The sequence below is a fragment of the Rhincodon typus genome, chromosome 6, assembly GCF_021869965.1.
Source record: "Rhincodon typus isolate 14 chromosome 6, sRhiTyp1.1, whole genome shotgun sequence".
Taxonomy (NCBI): domain Eukaryota; kingdom Metazoa; phylum Chordata; class Chondrichthyes; order Orectolobiformes; family Rhincodontidae; genus Rhincodon; species Rhincodon typus.
In genome coordinates, this window is record NC_063337.1 from 28,263,333 (window position 1) to 28,284,054 (window position 20,722).

The following is a 20,722-nucleotide window of genomic DNA, read 5'->3' on the forward strand; positions in this document are numbered from 1 at the left end:
GGCCAAGCAGCATCATAGGAGCTGCTCCTATGATGCTGCTTGGCCTGCTGTGTTCATCCAGCTCTGCACCTTGTTGTCTCGGATTCTCCAGCATCTGCAGTTCCTACTATCTCTTATGGATATTATATATTGCATTTACAATAGAACTGAAAAATGTTAAATCAAATAAATACTAAGCAGAGACAAATCAATTCCATATAAAATGCAACTTCCACTCCTTAAATATTAAGCATTTTATTAATTATATTGCCTTTTATATCCTGGATAACCACAAGACAATTACAGCTCACATTATCAGAATAAACTTAATAAATACATTCTTATGAAACAATTTACACTGTTACTGTGCAGAAGTAAATTTTGAGTATATACCAATAGAGATATGGCTTGTCTTTGTCCACATTTATATTATTTAGTGGATCCATGCGAAACCAAGTATTCAAAGTAAAACCGTTTTGGTAAGGCCACTTAGCAATAGGCGGCAAAGCAATGGCCTGGAAAAGAGAAAGGCAACAGATTTCAGAGCCAGGAACAGCTTTATTGTGGCTTATGAACATATTGATTACATGCTGTCACTGTGATGTAATCTGCTGCAAGTCAACGTGTAGTATGGTAGTCAGCTGTATTCTCAACAAGACCTAGATCAAAAAAATCCTAAGGTGCTTAATAAGAACCTTAGCAATAAAAGACTTTGCCAGAAATCTAAGGATTATAAAGCATCTAAAAGGATGATAGAATGGTTGAGGAGGAGAGATTTAGTGAGATAATTATACAATTAATCCAAAGCAACTGAAAGCAAGGCCAGAAACTTTGCAGCAATTAAAATCACGATCAGCAAGATGCCAAACTGGAGCAGCAATGGAGTTTTGAAGACTAGTAAAGCTGGTGGCAGTTGCAAAGATTGATGGGGCAGGCAAGGTTATGGAAGGGTATGAAAGCCATGATGAAAAACTTAAAATTGAAGCATTGCTAGATTTGGAACCAATGCTCATGTTTATGGAAATACTGGTCAAAGTAGGAGGTCTGGAATGCATGTGACTTACAATTCTACCAGATCCACAGCTACATTTATTTTTCTTCCTTACACACTGCTTCCAGTAAGAAGTACATTTGTTCTCCCAGTTTCTCCATTTCTCTGACATCTATTCTAATGTTGTTGCCTCTTAAAACAGCATTTTCAACAAGTCTTCCCGTTTCCTCCCCAAGGACATCCACTCCCACTTCCCCCTCTATGAATGACAAAGTCATTAACTTTGCCTGACTAATTTTCCAACTTCTGCCCATATCTGTTCTTTTTCCTCCTAGAACCACAATAATGTTCCCCTTGTCCTTACTTTCTGTGCCTCCATTCAGTCTGCAAGCATGACCTCGGCCCTCTGACCGCTCACTATTTCAATACACCATTTTCCTCGTGCTCACATTTCTCTCATCAGTCAGCTGCAGTGTTCCAGCGAAGCCCACTGCAAACTGGAGGAACAGCACTTGATTTTTTGATGAGGAACTTTATAACTTTCAGGACTCAACATTAAGTACAACAACTTCAAAGCATGAATTCTTTGCTTAGATATAATATCTGTTCAAATATTACTTAATTTGAGTAAGTCATGTAACTATTTCAAATGTCTACCAAATGGTAGATGGGCAGTGCAAAAGTTGAATTATGAGGAAAGATTATACAAACCAGGATTTTACTCCCTGAAATTTATAAAGTTATGGAATGATCTGCTTGAAGTTTACAAAATATTAAGTGCAACTAATAGAGTAGATAGAAATAATTATTTTCTGCTGGTTGTGAAATCAAGGATTAGGGGATTTAGTCAAAAATAGGAATGAGCTTTTTCATGAATGGAGTTAGGAAGTACTTCTATTTATTATGAGTGTAGAAGTTTGAAAGTATGTTCTACAAATTACTGTCAATTCTTAGCTTCAAAACTGAGATCAATAAGTATTTTATAACCAAAGATATTAAGAGATATAAGTGATTATATGGAGGTACACCGTAGATTGACTGTGATATCCTTGAATGGTAGAATAGATTCGACAGTGTGAACATAACTCGATATGCAAAATGTGATGGTGAACATAAATTGGTGAGAGTTCAGACACAGGATCAAGAGTTTTGGTTAAGCACAAGGTTGCATTACCTAGAAGCCAGGAGAACATTGACATAGTCAAGTCCAAAGAATACAGCAGCAGGAGTTTATATTTTGTATGTCATGACAGATTAATTGTCGTGTTGCATAAAAAAAATCCATTACTGTTTGTTGAAACGTACCTACTCAACTTTTCATTCCATTCACTAAATACAACAAATTACAAACAGGAAGTCAACAGCATTTCTCCTTGCTTCCTGCTATGTACTTTTTCTACTATCCCTTATTCCCCCACTGTTCAAAAAAAGATCTCAAGAATTACTTGTCCTCATGCTCTTTCTACTATAAACAAATACTTCAGCTATGACTGGATCTAGTGCCCTTTCCCCACTTTATGTCAACAATACTTCAGGTATGACCTGGTGCATTTGTCCAAGAGAAGGCAAGGAACTGAGGGAGTGAAACAAAAAGGTGGAAAGGGAAACTGAAAGAAGGAAATTAAAAATAAATAAGGGATGAGAAGAAAAAGCTAATTAGAAAAAACCGTGGAGATGTGATGAATAAAACTGAGAGAAAAAAACTAGAAATACAAAACCACTCACCTGGTTTTATAACAAATTAATACTGCCTATATTTTTCTTAGAATGCAAGGCTGCATAATTGAACATAGACCAAACATTTATGTAAGAAAAACTGCAAATCAGTGACAGATGAAAGTCAATATAAATTGATGCAAGGTGAGGTACAGAGGGAAAACCAGGCAAAATGCATATTCTAAGAATACTTGCTAATGGGTGAAGATGAAAAATATTCAAGATTGAAGTTGAAAATGCTCTTAAGCAAGTTAGTAGAAATGATGTATAAAATGTAGAGATTGGTGGCAGGACTAGGCAATTCTGTACTTTGAGCCTGCTCTGCCATTCAGCATGATCAGAGCTAGTCCTCTAGTTCAACGCTATATTCCCATAATCTCTCCATACTCATTGATGCCTTTACTAGCTTAAAAAATGATCAACCTCTTTCTTGAAATATGCTAAGTGACTAGGCGCCACAGCCTTTGTTGTAGCAAATTCCAAAGGTCGACCACCTAAGTGAAGAAATATTTCCTCCCTTCAGGCTTAAATGGCCAGCTCCATTCCTGAGACTGTGACCCCCTAGTCTTACACTCACCAATCAGTGTAAACATCCTTCTTGCATCTAGCCCTTCTAGCCCTGTTAGAATTTTATGTTTCAATCAGATCCCTTTTCATTCTTCCAAACTTTAGTGAGTACAAGCCCAATCTCAAAATCACAGGAGTGTAAAAGCACAGAAGGAAACCATTCAGCCCATCAGATCAGCACCGTCTCATTAAATGAACATCATCACCTCATGCCAGTCTCCTGCTTTTTCACCCCCTTAACTCTGCAAACTATGTTTACCCATGTATTCATCCAATGCCCTCTTGAATGTCTTGAATTGCACTTGCCTCCAACACACTTCAAGCAGTGCATTCCATACTCTAATTACTTGCTGTGAGAGTTTGTCCTCACTTTACCCTTGCTTCTTTTGCAGATCCCTTTAAATCTAAGCCCTCTTGTGCTTACTAATTTTACAAGCAGGAACAGTTTCTCCCTATCTACTCTACCGAGCCCATTCATGATTTTGAACATCTCTATCTGATCTCCTCTTAGCCTTCTTCTCTCCACGGTGAAGAATTCCAACTTCTTCAATCTATTCTCATAAGTGAAATTCCTCATCCCTGGAACCATCCTTGTAAATCGTTTTGACACTCTGTGCAATGCATTCACGTCCTTCCTATAATGTGATGCCCAGAACTATACAGAATATTCTTACTGAGATCTAACAAATATCTTATATGATTTCAGTTTCACCTCCTTGCTCTTGTACTCTATGCTGCTATTAACAAAGTCAAGGACACCACATGCTTTACTTACTGATCTGTCTCCCTGCCCTGCCATTTTCAATGCTCCAAGCACAAATACATCTAGTTTCTCTGCCCCTGAGCCCCTCTTAGAACCAAATCTTTCCACATACTGCAGTGCTGCCATCCCTGGTATCAGCCTAGTGAACCTTCACTGCACTCTCTCCATGGCAAGTATATCCTCAATTAGGTAGGGAGACTAAAACTGCATACATTACTCCAGATGTTGTCTTGCCAAGACCCTGTATAACTGCAGTAAGGCATTCCTACTTCTGAACTCAAATCCTCTAGCAATGAAGGCCAACATACCATATGTCTTCCTAATTGTTTGCTGCACCTTACTGGTCACTTTCATTGACTAGTGTACAAGGATACCTAAATCCTTTTGTACAGCCAAAGAATTGCAGATGCTGGAAATCAGAAACAAAAACAGAAAGAGCTGGAAAAACTCAGCAGGTCTGTGGAGAGAAAGCAGAGTTAACATTTTGGGATCAGTGACACATCTTCACAAGGATCTTTGTTCTGAAGAAGGGTCACTGGATCAGAAACATTAACTGTGCTTTCTCTCCACAGATGCTGACAAACCTGCTGAGTTTTCCAGCTATTTCTGTTTTTGTTTTCCAATATATTACCACTTTAAAACTCTTCCTGTTTTTCGCATTGAAGTGTATAACTTCACATTTTTACACATTATGCTGCATTTGCCATGTGTTTGCACATTCGACTTGTCTAGATCAACCCGAAACCTCCTTCCATCCTCCTCATAACTCACAAGTCTACCCAGTTTTGTGTCATCAGCGAACTTAGAAATACTGCATTTGGTTCCTTCATCCAAGTCATTTATACGTATCATGAATAGCTGGGGCTCAAGCTCTGATCTCTGTATTACAAACACTAGTCATCACCTGCCAACTGAATGAAGGCCCGTTTATTCTTATTCCAGTATGTGAACCAGCATTCAATTCATGCCAGTATATTAATCCCGATCCCATGTGCTTTAATTTTGCCCATTAGCCTCCTATGTGGAACCTTATCAAAAGCCAAACTGAAATCCAAATAAATCCAGTTCTACCTGATCTATTCTATTAATAACATCTTCACAAAGTTCCAAGAGATTAGTTAAGCATGATTTCCCTTGCAATAAACCAATGCTAACTTTGTCTAATCACACTAGTGCTTTCCAATTGTTCTGTTATCACTTCTTTTATAATAGATTCTAGCATTTTCCACACTATTGATGTTAGGCTAACTGGTCTGTAATTCAATATTTTCTCTCCTTATTTTTTAAATAATAGGATTACGAATGTTACCATCCAATCTGTATGAACCAGTCCAGAGAGTATAAAAGATGGTCACCAATGCATCCATATTTCCAGGGCCACTTCCTTTAGAACTCAGAACATAGAACACTATGGCACAGAAACAGGCCCTTCAGACCATGATGTCACTCTAAATTAATCTCATCTGCCTGCACATGATCCATATCCCTCTATTCCCTGCCAATTCGTGTGTCTAAGTGCCTCTTAAACATTGTTATCATCTCTGCTTCTAGCACCTCCCCTTGCAGTTCTGTTAGCCTTTAGCCTTGTTAATATCACTAGTACCCTTTTTTTAAAACTAATACTGATTTTCTTCAATTCCTTCCTCTCACTGGGTCTACTTAATATACATTTATTTCATTGCAGCAAACAGAACAAATAGAATTCTGGATTATGTCAAATTAGTGGAACACAAATATGAGGATATCAAGTTGGAACTATTCACAGTGCCTCTTGAACATTCTGTTAAGTGTTAGAAACATTGCAACACAAGGGCAGGAGTGGGTAATTCAGCATGCTCTGCCTTTTTATATCAAGAATCTAGATTGTCTACCTCAACACTAATTTCCTGTACAATCCCCATAATCATTAACATCATTAGTATCTAGAAATCACTACCTCTCCTTGACTAAGATTATAAAGCCTTTGGCATTGAGAATTCCAAAGACTCACAAATTTGAGTTATAAATTCCTTCTCACCTCAGTCCTAAATGATTAGTTCCTTATTCTTGAGGTTGCATCACATGGTGCTCAAATGCCACCTCTCTCTCTCTCTCCCCGCCACCCCCCCTCCACCCACCCCCCAAATCCCCACAGACATGGCAAACATTCTTCCCTAACTGGCTTTAAAAGAATTTTCTAAGTTTCAGTTACATTACTTCTCATTCTTCTAAACTCCAGAGAATATAAGTCGAGACTCCTCAAAGGGCAGCCTCATTAACTTATGAATTAGTCTAGTGAACACCTGCTGTACTTAACAGAAAGTACGAACTTCCTTAGCTAAGCAATATTCCAGGTGCGGTCTAACCAAAGTTCCACTTAATTGAAGCACGACTTCTTCACCAGGCTTTTTAGAATTCTTAAAGATGTTTATACACAAGGTTAAATACAGGATTAAACAACATCTCTAATAATCTTACTGCTGCACTCCGTCCAGGAAAGTTGAAGAAGGTATCTGGGCCTTGCCTCTGTGGCATCTGATTTAGAATTGACAGTAATTTAACTGCATGCCTTGGCTGTGAAAAGATTGGGAAAAGAGCCTTCAATCCAGTTGCATATGATAGATTAGATTTTATCATTGTAATTTAGTTGATACATTTATCTTAATAAAAACATTGGTCACATCAGAACATGGAGACAAAGTTCATACACCGAAAATCAACTGTTATATGCTCTAACAGCAAGTGACAGAATGAGAGAAATGGAGGTATCTCAGAGGATTAAAGGATTGAAGGAGATTACCAAGATTGAAAGGGGCACAGCAGTTGACAGCTTTTAAAACAGAGATGAGAATTTTAAGATAGACGTGTTGTTTGATCTGGAACCGATGCATGTCAGCAAGCAGAGGTGATGTGTGAACAGGACGTCATAGAACTAAGGACATCAAGCTTTTAGAAGGTAGCATGCGGAAGGCAAGCCATAAGTATTTGTAATATTGTAATAGTGGTAACAAAGACATGGATAAGGGTTTCAGAATCAAAATGAGTTTAAGCTGGACAGAGTCAGGCAGTGTTATGGTGGCAGAAATTGGCTGTCTTAGTGAAGACACAAATTTGTCATCAGAAGCTCAAAGTAGCTATAAACACCAAAGATGCAGACAGCCTAACCAGACAATTACCACAGACAGGGATACAGTTGGTTATCAGAGAACAGAGCTTGTAAAGGGGACTGAAGATAATGGGCTCAGCCTTCCCAACACCTAATTGGACTAAATTTCATCCAGAAATAAGAAAGTTCCAAGGATAGATGTCAAGCAACACACCAGAGGTGACTGTACAGGAGCAAGATGATAAGCAACTGTGGTTATGCTTCTGGTTATAATTAAATAAATAAGAATAGAACCATGTGAGAGCAGTCCCACACAGCTGATCTACAGTAGAGATACACTGGACATTGACAGTGTAGTCAACCATTTCAAAGATGGCAGAAAGATACAGGAGAAAGAGGAATTACAGCGGCTCAATGGTTAGCACTGCTACCTCATAGGTGCTCTGGTTTTCTCCCACAGTCCAAAGATGTGAAGGTTTGGTGGATTGGCCATGCTAAATTGCCCATAGTGTTCAGGGATGTGCAAGCCACGTGGATTCGCCACAGGAAATGTACAGGGATAGAATAGGGGTGTTGATTTGGGTGGGATGCTGCCCTTCAGAGGTTTGGTTCAGACTTGATGGACCAGATGGCCTGCTTCTACACTGTAGGGATTCTATGCTGCTATGATTCAAAGAAGGACAGCTTGTCTTTATCACAGACAAGTAGGATATCATGCACTACCTTAGACAAGACCAATTTTGGTACTCTAGGAGAGCAGAAACTTAAGTGGAAGGCATCTAACTTGGGGTCTGGGAAAGATGGGCATTGCTGGGCTTAATTGATCATACTCCTGCTTCAGTCAGATCATCAATTCAAGACCCACTCCAGAGCTTGAATGCAACAATCCAGGCTGATACTTCAGTACAGTAGTATTGGAGGACCCTCTTATGGATGAGACATTAATCTGCATCTCTCTCTCCAGTGCCCTCCCCACACAAACACACATCCTAATCTTTCAGGTGGAAGTAACATATACTGCAAAACAATTTCAAAGAGGAACAGTGGATTAATCCCAGATGTCTTTGCTCAATATTTATTTCACAATCATCATACAAACAGGTTATTTTGGCATTATTACATTACTGTCTGTTCTGCACAAATTGACTGCCATTTTCCGACAGTGGCTATACTTCAGGAAGTAATTAACTAGCTATACAGAGATCATGAAAGATGCTGTATAAATCAAAGTCTTTGTTTTTACCTTTTTGGATTTGGAAGGCAACAACTCAATCAAGGCTCTGAAGAAAAGATGGCATTTTGCAAACTTATTTTCCTGAAGGGTGGTAACAGCGAATTTGAAAGTGAAAGGGATAATATACAAAGGGGGAGAATCAAGGCAACTAATATGGGCAATCGCAAAGTGAAGTAGCATGGTCAATAGTGTAATAGGAATGTGATTTTGGGAGTGGCATCTGGGTCTCTAGAACAAGATTTGTTTAGACAGGACATGATGTAAGATAGGAGATAAACAAGAGAATGCAGTAAGACTAGACTGGGGTTTGGTGGGGGTTGTGGGGAAGAGCTTTGATTAATAGTAAACCTGGAGCTTACTGAACATGGTAACTAAATCAAATGATATCAATAGTAGTAACATTGAAATTCTTGAGCTCCTTGCACTTTTCGTAGGATTATTGTTACACACTACTGCAAAAAAAAACTTGGTCTCACTGCATTAACATTAAACCTGGAGCTTACCCAAAATCCATTTTCTCCACGCAGCATGCTGAAAAGCAGCTTGAGTTCCTTGACAGTAATGCTATAGCTTGCTAAAACGCCCAACATATCAACCAACAAATCTGGAAAGAAATATTTCACACCGTAAGTATGAACGTTGTATATTGATACATTTTCTGTTCTAGCATGTGAAAAACACAAACCAGAAAGCAACTTGAGAAATTAAATCAGCATTGATGGGAATTACAATTGTCCTGTAGCTATAAAAAAATTGACAAGGTCCTGTCAATTACTAATGCTTACCCGTTTAACAGGTTCAAACCCATTTATTCCAGATTCACCGCAAATGGCTTTAATGTTTGGTATTCTGCTATTCTTCTGCAACTTATATTAATGAATTAAAAAAACAAATTTTATCAACCAATTTCATTTAAATGTTGATCTGAAATAAAGTAAAGTTTAAGCTGTTTTATGACTCAGTGCTGCGTCAATCTTAAACATATAAATCCACATAGGTTTACACTTCATAAAATATGATCACTTGAAACCTTTGGACTGGAGACTAATAAAGAAAATCGAAAGGAAAATATTGCTTATATTGAGAGACCGCCTACAGTGAATTTTTTATATTATCACATCAAAAATACTAAAACCACAAATAAATCTACAGATTGCAGGCACAGAGACCAACTACAAAATCTGGCTTAGAACGATTCAAGCAGTTAACATTAACTTTCACTGCTGGTTCTGTTTGATACTATACACAGTTAACATATTTTGTGGTGTATGCATATTTTGCACAAAGTGTGATACATATACAGATGCAAGAATTAGAGAGAATAACTTGGTTTCGGATTTTGATTGCTTCATTAACAAGTGCTAAAGTTAATTCATTTTGTTGCAGTTACAGCTCTCCTACAGTTAAAATGAAATTGCAAGAGTTTGTTCCACTGTGCCAATCTTCTTGGGACAGTTAGGATTGGCAAGCTATTGCACTCAAGGGAAGGAAACCACAGCGCAAAACAATTTTATTTTTGCTTACAGGATCAATACCAACTGCAGATATAACTGGGCTATGAGGTGAAATCCTGCCAGCCAAAATTCACATTGCCTGCCATGGCATGCTTAGAATCGATATTCTCTAATGCTCTCATACAGCAATGTGTCTTAAACTCTACATTTTTGTCAAATAATAGCATTGAGAAAAATAAATATCATTGTTCGGATAATATATATTGTTCGGCATAATTTTATTTTAATTTGGCATGACATTTTGGCAAAACACCAGAACTGCTAAATTGAAAAAAAGCAGTGAGAAGACTCACTTTACACATTTGTAGTTACTGGTTTGAACTAAATGCCGAGCAATCAATCAATCCAACCTTTCTGTGTAAGACTCAACAAATTACTCCATTGTCTCTTGGGTCACCATTAAGTGGTTTCAACCCAAAGCCACATTGAACATGGAAAGTTCTATCCACCAGAGAGTGGCTTAACCACAAAAATGAAAGTAATGTTAGTCCTATTAATTTATTAATATATAAGACAATGTGTATTCTTGTTGTCAAACTCAAATTTGCATGAGAAAAGCACATCATTCAATAAAGAGATTGAAGAAAAATGCCATTAAGGAAATGCATCCCAACTCCACAAAGAACAACTTCAGGCAGCTAATAGAATTGCACTCATATCCATCAAATTGTGCAATAACAACAGCTTGTAAATGAACAAATAGACAGGAATTAAAATGCAAGATGACAACACAGTACATGGCAGTTAAAGTAAGAACAGGTTCGATTCATTTTAAAATACAAGCAAACCTCTGATATCACCGGCTATGAATCAAGTATATGTATTTCCATGAAAATGGAAACAGTCAGGGCATATACTGCATACTGTTATGCAGTACAAAATCGTATCAAATTACCAATAAAATGCCCTAATTATCCTAAATATTTAAAGTACCACCGTATTATCAAATTAACTAGTTTAAAGATCATTAGCTACCACAATATGCTAATTCTGTCTGTCTCTGTCCATTAACTAATCCTCATTCCATGCTAATATATTATTGCAATCCCACAATAACCTCGCGTGAGCACCTTATCAATTTTTGAAAATCCAATACACTGTATCTACTAGTTTTCCTTTCTCTATTGTACTAGTTATGTCCCTAAAATACTCTTAGAATATTTGTTAAACATTTGAGAGTGGCACAGTGGTTAGCACTGCTGCCTCACCATGCCAGGGACCTGGGTTTGATTCCAGCCATGGGTGACCGTTTGTGCGGAGTCTGCATGTTCGCCCGTGTCTGCGTGGGTTTCTTCTGGTGCTCCTGTTTTCTCCCACCATCCAAAGATGTGCAGGTTAGCTGGATTGGTTATGCTAAATATTGTCCCACAGAATCTAAGGATGCACAAGTTAGGTGGGCTGGCCATGATAAAAACCACATGCAAGATTATGGGGATGTGGTGAGGTTGTGGCTCTATTGGGATGCTTTTCAGAGGGTCATTAGGCCAAGTGACCTCTTTCTGCACTGTAGGGATTCAATGATATAATTTCCCTTTCATAAATCCTTAACAAATAAATGCTGACTCTGTCATGTTATCTAAGTACCCTGTTCCTATGTCCCTAATAATAGACTCTAGCAGATTAATTATTACTGATATTAGTCTAAATGGCCTATAGTCTCTAATTAACTCTGTTCCGTCTTTCCTTAGGAAATGTTCCTGAATCTAAGGAATTCTGAAAGATCAAAATCAATGCATCCATACAGCTACCTCTTTTTGGAGCAAGTCCAGAGCTACCCATTCTGATATTGAGTGTGCTATGCACTGGCTATAACAGTTTTCCCAAACACATTTTAAATATCCTGCACCCTCAATGCCTTTTTTATTTGGTGTCATCTCAGTTAGCATTAGGGTAGTTGAAATTCTGTGCCACTGACCTTTAACACAGGACCAAAACAGTTATCGGTGTTACAAATAACATACGCTGTGACTATAACAAAGGTAAACTATATTTACTCATCCTTTCTGACCTATCTATAGCCTTCAATGAGGTTAGCCATACCATCCACCTCCTGTGCTTCAGCATGGTAGTTCAGAGGGTGCAGCTGATCTCTCAGCTACCGCTTTTTCCACCTGTGTAGTAACTGCTGATTCCATTCCTGTGTTAACTCATTTCACATGCCTTTGTTACCACTCCCCTTGACAATTCCACATGCTCCAGGCTGATCTCCCACATTCAACTGCAGGATTGAAGTCACAGGCTTATTACAGAAGTAGGCCACTGCTCATTCGGCTGTGCTGATTCTGAGCATTTCGAATGAATGCCAAGCTACCTCCTTTTCCTCAACCCTATTAACAATGTTTCTATTTAAATAGTCATCTGACACCTTCTTGAATGCTTCAATTTGATCTGCCTCCACCAAACTTCCAGGCAACTCATTCCAAAAGCAGACCACTGTGTAAAAAAGATTTTTCTCGTGTCACACTTGTTTCTTCTGCAAAACTATGCCCCAGGTTCTCAATCATTTTTTAAGTGGGAACAGTTATTCACCACCTACTCTATCCAGACCCCTTCTTTCAAATCTTCGCTCTGCCTTTGCCTCTCTAAGAAAGACAGTCCTAACTTCTCCTATCTATCCTCATAACTGAACCTTCTCATTGCTGGAACCAATCTTGTTAACTCTTCTGCACTCTCTCTAATGCATTTATGTCCTTCATAAATTGCAGCACCCAGAACTGTACACAATATTTTAGCTAAGTTTAATCAGCGTCCCATAAAGTTTAGCATGACATCCCTGCTCTTGTACTCCACACCACTATTAAGGTAGCCTTCAATACAGTACTCTCTACTTGTCCTGTCATTTTTATTGACCACTGTACACCCAAGTGTCTCTGCTCCAGAAATACCTTTTAGAATGGTACCGTTGGTTTTATACTGTCTCTTGATGTACCAAAGTCATACTTCCCCACTTTGAGCATCATCTACTATCTTTCTGCCCACTCCAGCAATTTGTCAATGTATTTGTGAAATTCTACACTGTCATCCTTGCAGTTTACAACTGTCCTAATTTTTGTTTCATCTGTAAACACAATCCGTGTCTGCGAGGGTTTTCACTTGGTGTCCTGGGTTCCACCTACAGTCCAAAGATGTGCAGGTTAGGTGCACTGGCCATGCTAATTTCCGCATTGTGTCCAGAGATGTGCAGTCTAGGTGGATTAGCCTTGGTAAATGTGGAATTACAGGGATAGGGTGAGTGGGTGGGTTGGGGTGGATGCACTCAGAGTGTTGGTGCAGACTAGATGTGTGAATGGTCTCTTTCTGCACTGTAGGGATTCTATGATTCTATGTGGGGTTAAGTATAAAAACACTATGAAGAAGACCACATAACCCAGGTCAAAAGTAAGGTCAACGTTTTATAGTCACTCTTATGGCTCAGGCTAATATAAACTTAGGATGACACATTTCCATCTTTTGTCTGAAAACCTTACAGTCACAAACGAGGTACCATTGAGCAATTTGAAGCCCTACTTGAAGTTGTGCTTTAGTAATAGCTGTTATATATTTTTCTCTGTATCATCTGTCGATTTGCCTTAATCACTGGACATCTTGCATTGAAATATATACCATGAAGCACTGCCAAAATCCTCTGTTCTCTTTTACCACTTTTTGTTTCCTCTGTTTTCCATTTCTGTCTACTAATTTTGTGCCTATTTCCAGCTATGCTGAATAAAATACTTAAGTATATACTTCAAAGAGACATGATTGAGGTCTTTAAATAATAAAAGACACGGATTTGGTCTGTGGAAATAGATTGAATGGGTGTTTAGATGATAGAGGACAAAGATGCACAATTGTAAGTTACGTATGCATTGTGTAAAGCTGCATAATATATTTATTTTCAGAATTGTGACCTATGTAACAGGTTGCTGGTTCACAGGGTGAGTGTGAATTTGCTGAAAACATTCAAAAGGATGTCAGATGAACTTCTGACTGAGGCCAATACACTATATATAGGTGAGATATTGATAAATGCAATTCTGAAACCTGGCTGATTGGGAAATTCTTCTTTGATCCTCAGTGGCAGAGCTTTCTTTCAGTCCTAAATTAGTTCTGCGTGCATATTCCTTGGATTTGTAGCCTTTCCAGCATAGGTGCCTAATGAATGGGGTGGCAAGTAAGATGCGTAGGACTCAAATTGTATATCTTTCAAGAAGATAATATGAAAGGGGTCTTTTTCTATCCTTCATTCCTGTATGTATCATTTTGTCTTTTTATGTGGCAAGTGTAATTTAAGAAGCATGAAGAAATAGTGGAAAAACTAAAAAAACAAGTAAAAGGAGGAGATATGAATAAGGGCTAAAGTGAGACAATTGATTATGATTGATAATTAGATACATACGAATAACCAAAGTATCTTTTCAAAGCGTGATGGGAAAAGTAGCCAATACTGTTACCATTAAGGTGATATGTAGCTAATTCTCTGGAGACCTAGCTAAGAATGCAAGTTATAAAGCATAACAACCATCACAAGGATGAAACTGATGAGGGAGCAAATGGGCTGCAGGGGGAGTAAGTTAGATGCACAGTCATAACAACACATCACACAGCCAACATGATAATGAAAGGGCATCTGCAGAGTATGCACAGTCCTGAAAAAGGATATGTGATTTAAGTGCTAACAAGTGAAGTGTAAAAACTTATCATACAGGAGAATTAAGACTATAAGTTGTCGTGCTAACTGCTTTTCGGAGATCTTGGCAGACTTAAACCAAATGTGCCTCCCAGCATATCCTTGTAAAATAAAGTTAGTAATTTCTGAACCCAAGATTCAAAGCAGCAGGTAAACATCGTTAACATACGAAATAGGTGAAGAAGTAGGCCATTTGATTCTAGCCTTCTCCACTATTCAATTTCATGGCTGATCTGTTTGTCTATTGAATTCCACATTCTTATCAACCCCAATAACTCACATCTAACAAGAATCTATCCACCTCCATCTTAAAAATATTTAATGGCTCCGCCTCCACTGCCTTCTGAGGCAGTGTGTACCAAAGTCTCACAACCCTCAGAAAACTGCGCCCCAACTTCAAAACAGTGCCACACAGTCATTAACTCAGTCATGACCAGTTAGGATCTTACATACTTCAATTAAGTCACTCATCAATCTTGTCAACTTCAGTGGAACAAGCCTAGCCTGTCTAGCCTATCCTCATAAGACAACCTTCTCATTCTAGGTATTAATCTAGTAAGCCTCCTCAGACCCCACATCCAAGACATTTACATCCTTCCTTAACAATGTATACAGATTTCAAAATGTAGTCACAACAATGCCCTGTATAACTGAAACATAGCATCCTTACTTTGATGTGTGATTTCTCTTGTAATAAAAGATAGTATCACATTAGCCTTCTTGATTTATATGCTGTACCTGCATTCTAACATTTTGGGACTCACGCACCAGAACAAATAAATCCCCCTACATCTTGAAATTCTGCAGTCATTGCACATTTACACAATTCACTGTCTTTTTAATCTTCCTGCCAAAATGAAGAATTTACAGAGAAGGCAAATGTGAGGTAGCTAATGAAAAGCAAGAAAAAGAAATCACTACTAGATGAGGTGAAAAACAATTCATGAAGTGAAAATATAAGGAGAGAGGAATTAAGCAGAAGAGAGGCTTTTAGAAATGCGAAAAACAGATGGATGGGAGTGAAAAGCAAAAATGGGGGAGAGTGAGTAAGGTAAGTGATGCCAGAAAAGGGCAGAGATTATATCACAAGTCTTTGAAACACAAAAATATCTCAATCAAAAATTACTGAACTTTGCCTTGCCAATTTACTTCTTTTCACAGCAATATCTTTTGATTAAACATAAAAAGTCAAACAGTATATTTGATATGACAATATGGATCAAGTGATTCTATCTCTGGGCCCAATTTTAATCCATTCAAACCCATCCACTTGCACAAAGATCAAATTGGGCCCTATATTTTAGCAGATTTAATATTATCAGTACGGCTTAAATAATTAATACCTGCTATCATGTCATCCACTTTGCTCATTTTTAATAGCACTTGTTCAATGAGGCCAACCTCTGTGCTTGCTTGAAGGTTGCGTACACTCTTGCGCAGAATGGCTGTGAACATACTCCAAATCTCAGCCTGGCAGGTGACTTCACAGTGTTCAAGAAGTTCTATCATGCATGCTATGCTTTCTGCATCCTGAATGATGAAGTTAATTTCCAAGTCAAATTCTCCACCAACTAGCTGTCAGAGGGATGGATAAAGAAAAAAGCAGAAAATGCTTAACAGTTTCATTTTTAAACTATACAGTTTCATAGTATTTAAATTAATCTATTTCAACCAGATTCAGGCTGATGTCCAACACCAACAATTTTTATAAAGCTCCCCTTTGGTACAGAAAACTTATCTATAAACAAAATAAGTAAGGCGGTTTCAGTGCTGAATCGAAACTGTATCATGAATCTGGAATTCACTGAATTATCTATGAAAGCAGTAGAAGCATTAAAGACAAAAATAGAAATTGCTGGGAAAGCTTAGCAGGTCTGGCAGCATCTGTGAAGAGAAATCAGAGGTGACATTTTGGGTCACTCAAACTGAAACGTAAACCCTGATTTCTCTCCACAGATGTTGCCAGACATGTTGAGCTTTTCCAGAAATTTCTGTTTTACAGCATCCACAGGTCTTTCAGTTCTTAACCTATTGACTTTCATGCTTAAGACCCAATAATGGAGCCATATCCAAACTAGGAAACAACATAATCAGAGAAACAAAAGGAGATGTGCAAGAAGAAAATTGAGAACATTAAAAATCATTTATTAGAACAAAAACCTTATTTTCTTACAATGTAAAATGCACTAAAGAAATTCCTACCACGATGAAAGTCCAATGAAACTTGCTAAGAGCTAAAGAATGCTTTTGGACTTATTAAAATAACACCAATGATTCACTGAAAAGCAAAACTGGCATTGGTGAAATGACTTGTTTCTATGTTTCATACTTTTGTTGAAATTCCCTCTCAAGGTCTAAAATTTTCCCATTCATACAGCAGTTTGGCTTTTTTTAAAAAAATACATAATAAAAATACAGTAAATCCAAAATCAACAATAAATTATCAAAATTAACAAAACAAGAATTTGAATGCATAACTTCAACATGACAGTCTTGTAATTAAGTTTCATTGACAGTGCAATATAACATGCTGAATAGTATTTGCTTCATTGATTGATAATTTGTCATAGCTCAGTATGTTACTATTGAGACTGCAGACATTCTTAGGCCTCTCCCAAAACAGCATAGCACTTTTAGTTAAGATATTCAGTGTTCACTTCAGTGCTTTACATCTGACAGTTAACTATGCAAATTTTTTTATTTGTTATAATTTTACCAATGTGCTGAGTATCTTTTACAATTTATAGATTTATTGCTGCCAAAATTCCACCAATCTATTCAGTAATAGTCTTATTTGCTCCAAAATAGAATTGCACTGATAATGGCTGTATCTGGCAGGCCCCTTGAGGAATTTATAAATTATTGTCACCCCAATGTAGAGTTGAAGAGCATTAAAAACTGAGTTCATCATAATCTGCCAATTATAACAACATATTTTGGTAGACACATCGAAGGAAGATCAACCTGCAATGTTAATTCTACTTCAGTGTCTAGAGATGCTACCTGACCTGCCGTGCGTTTTTTGCAAGTTGTATGTTTTTTTAATTATTTCCAGCACCTGCAGAACTTTATTCTTGTAAAAGCATCGATACATGTTTGCACCTGATAATTTTGATATAAAGCAGCCTTAAGTTTAATTCAAGAACAGCAGTATAACTCAGAATGAAGAGTTCGGGTGTAAAATGCTATCTTGGAGACTGGATCACACACTGAGTACCAAAAGAGTGTATTTCTTTTCAGAGATCTGCATTTCTGTACAGGAGTTATACCATTTACCAAGCACAAAGTAAGATGGTTATTATTGTTAAAGGTCAGTCATATCAGTACAAGGACTTTTCTGTAGGAGCACCACAGAGTAGTGTCCTCTCCTCAACCAGCTTCAGCTACTTCAATGACTTTTCCTCCACAAAGGTCAGAAGCAGGGAGTTTCGCAAATGACTGCACAAAGTTCAGTACCATTTACAATTCCTCCAATAATGAAGCAATTTATATTCATATGCAGCAAGCCCTGTTATTTGCTACTTATTTGGGCTAATACATAGCAAACAAAATTCAAGAAACACAAGTGAAAATCATAACCATCTGAAACATGAGAGAATCTAACCGTTTCCTCTTGACAGTCAATGATATTACCAATGCTGACTTATCTACTAACAACATCCTGGAGGTACCTTTTACCAGAACCCAATTCAAGATGTCTCATATACATTGTCCATGTCTCCAATGCACATAGAAGGACACAGCGTTACCAGTGTCCTGCAAACCATGAGCACGGTGCCAGGTTGCGGTCTTTATCTTCAATACTCCGGTTCCTCAGACAGCTGTACTGGCACACTGCAGACAGATTTGAATTTCATTATCAATGTCTGTCCACACTGAAAAGAGCCTCCTAAAATACAGTATGTGAATTTATTTTACGTTGTCCACAAGGAACAGTGTGGCATGTTGGAAGCTGGTTGGTAGAGGACATTTGTATTCCAGATGTTTAGACCAAGGCCCGTTTTATTTTCCTTGCTGAATGTGTCAACTTGATAGTGGTTGAGATGGTCTTGCTTATGGACTGCAAGGAACAAAGGTTGGTCAGTTTCCCACTAATCCTGCAAAAAAAATTCCACTCCAGTAGGAAGCTTCATGGATACGGAATGGTGTGTTGAATCAGAAAGATGGTGAAGGCCAATGGTGTGATGAATAGCCTTGCCTAACCTCAGCTTGCAATTCATTGAATCTGTGGTGGATCTATGTTGAGGATCACTATTTGAATGATATCATGGAGCAGCAAGGGAATGGTGATTAATTTCTGCCTGTTGACAGAGTTGAAGGCCTTTGCAAGGTCAAAAGTGGCATGCTTAAAGGTTGCTATTGCTCTCAGCACTTTTCTTGGACTGATCTTGTTTGAAAATCACGTCCACTGTGCCTCTTGATCCATCAAGGTCCAATGCATCTCTGCTCACATTTCACCGATGTTTTTAGTTTACTATAGATTTTTAAAATTAATTTTAGTATGACATTGTACAATTATATTTTCAAAAATATTGTCACAGGAATTTTACAATCAATTCAGTGCTGGTATTGACTTCAGAAGAATTTTGCAGAGGGCACTTTCTTTCAAAAGAAGAAAGATCAGTGCATCTCCCCAGCTAACGAGAGTTAACACATTCTGAGTAACATACTCATGTCAATCATGGACAAGATTTGGGGAGTCAGGAGGTGAATTACTCGCCACAATTCCTAGCCTCTGACCTGCTCTTTCAGCCACAGTACTTGTCTGACAAGTACAGTTGAGGTTCTGGTCAATGGTAATCTTTTGCCAGGGCGGTAATCTTTTGGGACGGAATAGTGGCTCAGTGGTTAGCACTGCTGCCTCACAGTGCCAGGGGCCCAGGTTTGATTCCAGCTTCGGGCAACTATCTGTGTGGAGTGTGCACATTCTCCCTGTGTCTGCATGGATTTCCTCCGAGTGCTCCGGTTTCATCCCACAAGTTAGGCGTATTGGCTATGCTAAATTGCCTATAGTATGTAGAATGGGAAATACAGAGATAGGGTAGGGGGTCAGTCTGGGTGGGGTGCTCTTTGGACGGTCGGTGTGGACTTGATGGGTCAAATTTCCTGCTTCCACACTGTAGGGATTCAATGAAATAAAAAGTGTGGATTCTTTGGCACAGTCAAGATATGCTAACATATGAACAAGAAATAAGACTAGGCCACTCAGCTCTTCGAGCCTGCTCTACAATTCAATAAGATCACAGCTGACGTGATTTTAACCTCAACTCTACACTCCTGCATAACCTCCAATCTTTCGTCCCCTTGGTAATCAAGAATCTATCTACTTCTGCATTAAAATTATTTAAAGATTCTGCATCCACTGCCTGGTCAAGTGTCCTCAGGATCTTATTTATTTAATTTAGTCTCCTCTGACTCTTCTAAATTCTAGAGGTCTCTGCTGGGGCCTCAACACTTAATAATTTGTCTGAATGATTTAGATAATGGGACTAAAGAATGTTAGCCAAACTTGCTGATGTCACAAAGATGGGTAGGAAATTGAGTTGTGAAGAGGAAGAGGACAGCTCCATTCTTGCCCCATTAAAGTTAGATCTCTGCCAATTTATCTTTCTTATTCTGAATTGTTGCCACCACGATCCTGAACCTTATGATCCAATGATCAATGCCTCCTAAATGTTCTCCCACTGACACTTGATCCATTTGGCCCACCTCATTTCCAAGAAACAGGTGCAACAATGCATTTTTCTTATTAGACTCAATACATACTGCTTAGAAAGCTCTCTTGAACCCAATTCTCAGACATGCCCCTTACACTACTAGTATCCCAGTCTATAATTGGGTAATTTGAAGTCCCCCATTATAACTCCTCCATAATGTTGGTATTTCTCTGTAATTTACCTAATTAGTTCCTCTAGATCCTTTCCACTAGATGGCAATCTACAGACTACACTGAGCAATGCAACTGCATCCTTTTTAGTCCACAGCTCAAGCCAAATTGACTTTGTCTTTGAACCCTGAGACATCATCCTTCCCCAGCACTGCAATACACCCTTTAACCAGTACTGCTTCCCCTCCTTTTCTATCCTTCCTGAACAACTTATACCCAGGAATACTTAAAATCCAAACCTGCACTTCCTTGATAACAAGGTGTAAAGCTGGATGAACACAGCAGGCCAAGCAGCACCAGAGGAGCAGGAAGGCCGA

At 38.3% G+C, this 20,722-nt stretch overlaps 1 protein-coding gene across 1 annotated transcript in view; it reads right to left on the reverse strand.

Moving 5' to 3' along the window:
- nbeaa (neurobeachin a) overlaps nucleotides 1-20,722 on the reverse strand; it is an 831,637-nt gene that overhangs the window by 706,406 nt on the left and 104,509 nt on the right. The window contains exons 2-5 of the mRNA XM_048597909.1: nucleotides 15,862-16,093; nucleotides 8,839-8,939; nucleotides 6,474-6,569; nucleotides 373-494 (exon numbers count right to left, since the gene is read on the reverse strand). Of these exons, the coding sequence (XP_048453866.1) occupies nucleotides 373-494; nucleotides 6,474-6,569; nucleotides 8,839-8,939; nucleotides 15,862-16,093 (551 nt within the window). The remainder of the gene's footprint in view (nucleotides 1-372; nucleotides 495-6,473; nucleotides 6,570-8,838; nucleotides 8,940-15,861; nucleotides 16,094-20,722) is intronic.